The sequence below is a fragment of the Haliotis cracherodii genome, unplaced genomic scaffold, assembly GCF_022045235.1.
Source record: "Haliotis cracherodii isolate W230 unplaced genomic scaffold, xgHalCrac1.p SCAF_14, whole genome shotgun sequence".
In the NCBI taxonomy this organism is placed as follows: domain Eukaryota; kingdom Metazoa; phylum Mollusca; class Gastropoda; order Lepetellida; family Haliotidae; genus Haliotis; species Haliotis cracherodii.
This window is the reverse complement of record NW_027266269.1, coordinates 4,609,354-4,617,137: the sequence shown is the minus strand read 5'-3', so window position 1 is coordinate 4,617,137 and position 7,784 is coordinate 4,609,354. Positions and strand designations below refer to the sequence as shown.

The window sequence follows — 7,784 nt, the reverse complement described above, 5'->3', positions numbered from 1 at the left end:
ATTCCAAAGAACATTGATTATCGATTGATTGTCCGACTTACCAGGATCGTCGACCCAGCTATTGTGTGGGCTTAACTGGTACACTGTCGCCAGTGACTGAAGGGATGATATAAATCCTGCCGGGGTCCATGCAGGAAGCAAAGGTACTGTAAGTCCCCATGGACCCTAGCATGGTGATCTACCTTCAGTTGCTGGCGATCTCTAGCCCATTTTTATATTGTGTTCTCTGATACTTATGTCTTTTATATATTCTCAACTAGTTTTAAATATATTCTGTGATATTCTAGTTATTGTACTGTCCTTCGTTGACAGCTTTTTATAGTGTATACATTTCTGTATTATTAATGTACTTCTCGTCACGATATGGCTGAAATATTGCCGATGTGACGTTAAATATTAACTCACTCACTCACTCACTCATTGACTTGTGACTGAAAAAGCATTATATGGTTATACTCCCTAATAAATTTCCTATCGACTCATGGATCTTTCATAATTATATTACAACTGACACTATGCTTGTTTTTGGCGAGCACTGAGTAAGGGGGTGGTGATACTTGATGTCTGACTTTGTTCATGCATGTCATTGTGTACCAATTGCTTATATGTATCCTCAATGCTAATGATGCCAATCACTGGATTCTGTGTTCGAAATTCCATTATTTAGAAACCGCTGTCATGTAGCGGGAACATTGTTGAGTGCAGCGATAAAGAACAAAGACATATTTTTAACATCTGAAACAAAAACTTTATTTTAATGAACATGCAAGGATAAATGCATGACAAAATGTCACTGATGTCCCTTATGTACATGGGGATCCTCTCCCCCTACACTGACAGTGACTGCTACCTACTCAGGGAGAACCTCACTGATGTCGCTCCTGTACATGGGGATCCTCTCCCCCTACACTGACAGCTCAGGTTTCTTATGTTCAAAGTCTTAATTTAGTCCACAAGTTTCATTGACACAGCACGACTCGTATTTTGCGGGATCTCCATCTTAATTTCTCCGCATGTCAGTAGATGGTTTTCAATTTCGTCCGCATTTCCCTGAATCTCCTGTTTCTGTGTGCTGCACAGAAACTCTGTGATGACTGCTGAAGGAACCAAATACTTTGAGGAATTACCCTCTACAGATAGTTTACATAACATGTTGTCTATCATTCTGTCTTTCTTCATCTTCATTTTACATTCCGGGCACTTTATGAATGGACTGCCTGTGTCTGTGGCAGTTACTGTTTTGCGGCAGGATAGACAAGCTTTGGATAAGGTGACAGTCACTAAAGATACCTCACCTCTCACTACCACATTCTCCTTCACTCCAACATCTGCCACGTTGATGTTTGGTATGTCGTCCACAACCACCCAGGACGATGTTGGCGTCGTTGTTAGGTATTTCCTACCCATATATTCCCTGACGCCAAGGGAGGTGAACTTGTATGTCATCCCGAATGCAATTTGCTCTATATTGTCACTCCACAGCTTCAGGTTTATAGCTCCACTTTGATCTCCAACTTTTACAGTTTTCACAGGTATTTTCTTGTTCCACACAAGGACTTCTTGAATTTCTTCAATAGTCTCTATCACTTTTGCTGTGATGTTTACCTGAAAATATTTTAAAGTAGATTAAGAAAAGACAATATACTCGGAAATCATTGAGCAGTCAAAACTGTTCTATGGTGTCCGTTCACAGTATTTTCATTCAGTTTCTGTTGACAGGTGAAATGTATAATCAAATGTTAAATACAAAGGTTTCTATCCAGGGTGGGCAGCATTAAGTTAACTTTAACCCTACTATACGCCTGCTGGTGATGGTATTTGCAGAGAACTTCTGTTTTTTATGAAAGTTATGTGTTTACTTCACATACAATAATGATTCAGATCAAATTCCTTCTTTGATTTCAGGGGAACCATGCAGTAAAATAACTAAATTTATATTTCTAATGAATTGACCAATATAAACTTCAATCATATGTATCCTATTTAGACATCTAAGTTGGCATGTATACAATTCATTTGTTACATTCTACTTTACTTCAATATGGATTGTAGGATGTATGAAGACCTGTTTTAGGTTAAGCAATTGGATTGTTTATCAATGAATTTTCATATGTTCCTGAAAAACACATGTTTAAATGAAATATAACAGACAAAGGTCAAGACATTTATGTGAATAAAGGCAATGTTGCGAGTATTCAATTAAGGAAATGTGTGTAAAAGGCATTTCTGATCAAACACAGTGGTTCTTGATCCAGATTGTAGGACAGTGACAAGAGTTCTTGTGTAATAAATGTTTGACTTAAACAGACTGACTTTACTTACTTACTTCTGACTTTACAGATTAAAAGATCACATTTTGTGAAGAAATAGGAGCGTCTTAAAAATTGCCTAGTCTTACGGTCTTTGTCGATACATCATGTGCAAAATTTGAAAATATCTACCAGATGCAATTATTATTTGGCTACCAGCATACGTTAATATCGGTTTGATAGTAAGAAACAGTATGACCACATTTTTATGGATTACAACCTTGAAATTATTATTTTGTGTATCATTCAACTCAAAGTGAGTTCTATGAAAAACACAATTATTTTATCCAAAAGTATTTGTGTTTTTGGTAATATTACAATAGGTACATATTACTTAATTACCAATCTTGGTCACAGGTCAGGCTGATTAATACAAGTTCTGAAAGTATGGTCTTTTTCAAAAGATCTAGCGATAATGGCATGAGAAGATATCAATAAAACTTTAGTATAATCCCATTTAATTTAGAAAAGGTGATAGATCTCTTGGTGTAACTGTTAGACAGTTGACTAACTTACGATGGCTTGCGTTTGAATTTCTTCAATATCCTTCACTTGTGAAGTCTTAATTTCTTTGACGATGTCTCCTGTTGAAGCTTTAAAATCAAGCTTTCTTGGGACGATTTTCGTTGTGTTGATTTCCACTTTAATCCCACTGTGATGGATGGTGTCTGCCTAAAATGGTATTTCAATAAAGATTGGCATGGTTTCAAAATAGAAGGCATCATGAGCAACAAGGTTTGACTTATTGTAATTAAAACAAGAGTTATCAGAAAGATGACATATTCCCCCGGCAGCTGTTTGTAATTCTGTATGTAATGAGTCAACAGTTGAATGTTCTTTAAGAAGCATACATTGTTTACCCACTGAATGGGTTTCAAATTCTGGCCCGGAAATGAACCCGTTCCCCAATTGCGTCTAGGTCCAACTTCATTCCATAAAAATTGTAAAAAAAATAAATTCGTTAAAAAAAAAAAAATATCAAAAGACACCACTTCAGTATGTGCCTGATAGCCTTGTCACGTTTCGATCAAATACACTGTATGGTTTTCGAATTCTGCCTGGAATCGAACCCCATCCCCAATTGAGTCTATGTCCAACTTCATTCCATAAAAAATAAAAATATGCAAAATCCCAAAATATCAAAAGGCACCACTTCAGTATGTGCCTGATAGTTTTGCCAAGTTTCGATCAAATACACTGAATGCTTTTCGAATTCTGCCCCGGAAAGAAAATGATTACGGACGGACAGACGGACAGTCGGACGGACAGACAGACCGACTGGCTGATCGCTATATCCCCCCGGCATATAATGCAGTTATAATAAGTTATATAAATCCATATATATATATAAGAGTTAATGATTGGGCAATTAACAGGATAATGGACAACAGCTGATAAATACTGATTATAATGAGCGACAATTTTCACTGAATTAATATTGTCAACAGACGATATGCCTGACAGAAAATGAATAATATTATACAACGCGTGAGGATATAGTTCCAATGCAAATTAATGCAAGTTTGAAATTGATCAAAACAAGCAAATCTCCTGGCCCACATGGCATAGTTAACGAATTCTTTATGACAGAGGTATATTTCCAAGTAGCTCGGGCAGGTTCTCAGACCGGCCAGTACACCCAGAATTGAAAATAGGAGTGATTTTGAAAAAGTAGGGGGGATAATTGCATTCTTCAAAAATGTCTTATTTTGTATTATGTACTGGAACATCATCATATAAAATTGTAACAGATCAGAATACAGAATTGAAATGAATAACAATGCTTTGTGCTTTTTTTCTATTCTGATTAAAAAAGTATGTAATTCTTTTGTTTTTGCGAGGCATGGACATTCTGTATTCAAAAGGTCTGCTATGACAGTCTGCAATTCATATTGTGTGATTTCAGAAACGAAACTTATAATTGCATTCTTCAAAAATGTCTTATTTTGTATTATGTACTGGAACATCATCATATAAAATTGTAACAGATCAGAATACAGAACTGAAATGAATAACAATGCTTTGTGCTTTTTTTCTATTCTGATTAAAAAAGTATGTAATTCTTTTGTTTTTGCGAGGCATGGACATTCTGTATTCAAAAGGTCTGCTATGACAGTCTGCGATTCATATTGTGTGATTTCAGAAACGAAACTAAAACGAACTAAAATGCTCAAAAATATTTTCGGAACTATTCAAGATAGAATATTAATTGTCTTTTAACATCTTGTTAAAGTTTTTGATTACTAAACAACGAAATGCAACATAATTTTGATCAAAGTTTTGAGTAAATCAAAAGCATTCAAGTATAGTGTTAACTCATGTCGGTGCTATGCCGACGATCATAGCACTAGTGGCACCAGTTGACACTGTGGTGAGTTAGTTATATTAACAAAGATAAGAGAATGGTCTGAAAGACGTCTACTTACTTTGCTGGCTTTGAACTCGACTGTTTCCCTCATGGGCTCCCGGCTAGCTGATTGGCTGGGAGGATTTTCGGGTCCTGCTGCTTCCCGGGCACGGGCTGCGGCTCTCGGTTATCTTCGGCAGTAGTGGCGGACATGGCCGACCACCACACTCCCCCCTATTTACAGGAACCTGACGTCTTCTGGGACCTGCGGCGGGGTAGGACCCTATATTCTGCCCTGGTAGACCACCGGGATTTTCAGAGGTTATGACGTTTCATCTTCTATAGAGATATCCACCTCGTAGTCCCAAAGCTCTTCGGGACTAGTAACCACTTCTGAGATCTCAAATTTCAGCCTTAATTTTCCGACCTGGATTACTTCTCGCAAATCTTGGACGCTTCCCAAGTTGCTATTCTCAATGGGAGTCCTCCAACCAAGATCCCTGGACATCTTCCAAGTTTCTATTCTCAATGGGGGTCCTCCAACCAAGATCCCTTGCCCTCTGTCCTGGACAGAACTCCACGCCTGTATGTTCTTGTTTCTTGTGTCACATCACTGGCTCTCCCCGTGAAGCTATGGAGATGAACCACCCGGGTGGGTGGTAACGTCTCTTTAACTAGCCTGAGGGCCAACCCCTGCACATCTGATCCGTAGGGGTCACCCTTACTCCCCCTCAGGTGCAGCATTAGGATTTGGTCGTCCGTGGGGATGGTGATGACCTTCCTCAGCACCTCTTCCTGGCGGGCCCAAGTGTGCGATGGGGTCGTCCTGTCTAGCCCTACCTCTCCCAGGGCTCTGACGTTTGGGGAGGACGTTAACAGGTCCACCAGTTGTCCCAATTGTTGGTGGTCAAAGTCCCCTGCGTGTTGAGGGTGGACTCCCACGGCGACCTTCCACTTGGGGTCATTGTCGACCCGGCTGGGGTACGTGGCCTGGTCACAGAAGACAGTGACTCCCCCCCCCCACCAGCTGGACCGGCTTCTGGACGCCCTTTTTGGCTCTAGGGTGGTCCAGGAGATCATCGACCGAGAGGCCCCGCCGCTGCCCCAGCAGGTCCCTCCCAGTCCGGTCCAAGTGAAAATGGACATCAATGGCCTCTAGGCCCTGTTCTTCATCCGAGGTGGCCTCCACCTCCGAGCTGGCAGACCAGGTGACGAGCCGGCCCGCTGCCTTTGGACTCTTGTCCCGTCTCCCCTCTTCCCGGCCCTGGAAGCGCAGGGTTTCCTGCCGACCCCTTTTGCCCACCGGCTCCAACATGGTTCTGAACTCATTTCTCCTGGGGCCCTCCAGCTCCGACAGGAGTGCCACCAGGACACGCCAGTGGGCGAGGCAGGCCAGTGAGTTCACCGGCCGCAATTTGAACTCTCTGGGCACTGACCACTTTTGATGATGGCACATGGCTCGCAAGTCCTCCGCAGCCTCGGGGGTTACCTTACACTCCTCGGGGACCCGGCGACCGCGGTCCGCACGCACTTGAAGGTCTTCTAGGGTGGCCCCGGGACCGACAAGGAGCGACGCTAGGTGACGTAGGTCCCGGACTCTATCCTGGGCCTCTTCCCTGGTCAGCTTCCCACTCCCCGTAAAGTACAGGGGCAAGTGGGCCATCTGCACATGCTGCTTGAGCTTTCTTGATCTGACTCCGCAGCCTGGCACCGGACACGCTGAACAGCGGTCCCTGGTCACCCCACGGGAACGCGGGGTAACTCCAGAGGCGCCTGGCCGACGTTGGGAGGAGGAAGTTGCAGAGTTCCTGGGCTGTACGGGCACTTGGAACTCTGGTTCCTGCCGTGGGTGACTGCCTTGAGGGCGACCATCCCCCTGTCACTTGGCGCTCCCCGCCCTCCGCTCCCGCAGGACACCAGACCTGTAATGCCTTCTTTCTCGCTCCGCCCCGGCTTCCTTCGTCCCACGACTCATTTGAGGAGCTCGTCCGGCCTCTCTTCCGGGCGATTCTCCCCACCTTTTCGACATCCGTCATGGTTACCCCTCTCCCCCGGGGTATCATTTGGGGTGGCCGGGAGAAATCAACCAGAGGGCCCTCCAGTGACTTGGCCCGGCCCACCGGTGACTCGGCCCGGTCCATTGGTGACTTTTCCCGTTCCACCAGCACCGTCCTGGTAATGTACCTTTCAGGCACCGGCGCTCCATGGTGGAAGATGTCCTTAATGGTCACATTGACCTTTCCTTCGTAATATGGCTCGAGGCCTGGGTCCTCGCTCTCACTGCTTGACATGGCTTCTCTTTTTGGTGTGTCCCATTATAAACCCGTCATTAGATCTTACATCCGGAATCTAATGCAGAAGAAGTGGGACACCCAAGTAGGTATCAATAAATTACATGCAATCAAACCAAATATCGGTTATACCTACTTGGGTTGTCAGTCCAGATTTGAAGAGGTCATTATGCGACGATGTCGTATTGGCCACAGCAGATATACTCATGAATATTTACTAAAAGGTGAAGATCCCCCGTTTTGTATCCCTTGTGATGAGAGAATCACGGTCAAGCATGTCCTGCTTGACTGTATTGATTTTTCCATCACAAGGGATAAATATTTCAGTGCAACTTCAATAATGGATCTTTTTAATAATGTTTCGTCTCATTTAATAATTAACTTTTTAAAAGAAATAGAACTTGTACATAAATTTTGATAAATGTGTTTTGTAATTAATAAATGATCTTTTAATACTGGTTGAATAAATTGGATAACTAAGATTGTCAGTGGCTGTACCTCGGAAGGGGGTTGAAGTAGTGTAAAATGATTGTCCCCAGGAGATGGTACGTAAGTCCCCGTCACTCACAGTATATGTATTATAACCATGTTTTTAATCGCAGAATATATGTTCTTTTAATTCGGCTAAATTGACAATAATCGCCAACCACTGAAGGGATGGTGTAAATCCTGCTGGGGTCCATGCAGGTAGCAAAAGTACTGTAAGTCCCCATGGACCCTTGCGTGGTGATCTACCCTCAGTTGTTGGCGATCTATAGCCCGTTTTTATGTTGTATTGTCACCTGTTAATATATTTTTACATGCTCTCTGACTAGTTTTATGAAAATCTGTGATATT

General features: G+C 42.6%; 2 protein-coding genes across 2 annotated transcripts; both read right to left on the bottom strand.

The window, feature by feature from the left end:
• Positions 1-945: 945 nt before the first annotated feature.
• On the bottom strand, positions 946-4,768 carry LOC139461361 (uncharacterized). Its single transcript, XM_071242971.1, has 3 exons — positions 4,736-4,768; positions 2,826-2,981; positions 946-1,605 (listed from the first exon to the last, which is right to left on the bottom strand). The coding sequence occupies exons 1-3, from the start codon at positions 4,766-4,768 to the stop codon at positions 946-948; spliced, it is 849 nt and encodes a 282-aa protein (XP_071099072.1).
• A 413-nt stretch (positions 4,769-5,181) lies between these two features.
• On the bottom strand, positions 5,182-6,112 carry LOC139461359 (uncharacterized). Its single transcript, XM_071242970.1, has 2 exons — positions 5,681-6,112; positions 5,182-5,646 (listed from the first exon to the last, which is right to left on the bottom strand). The coding sequence occupies exons 1-2, from the start codon at positions 6,110-6,112 to the stop codon at positions 5,182-5,184; spliced, it is 897 nt and encodes a 298-aa protein (XP_071099071.1).
• Between the last annotated feature and the right edge of the window lie 1,672 nt (positions 6,113-7,784).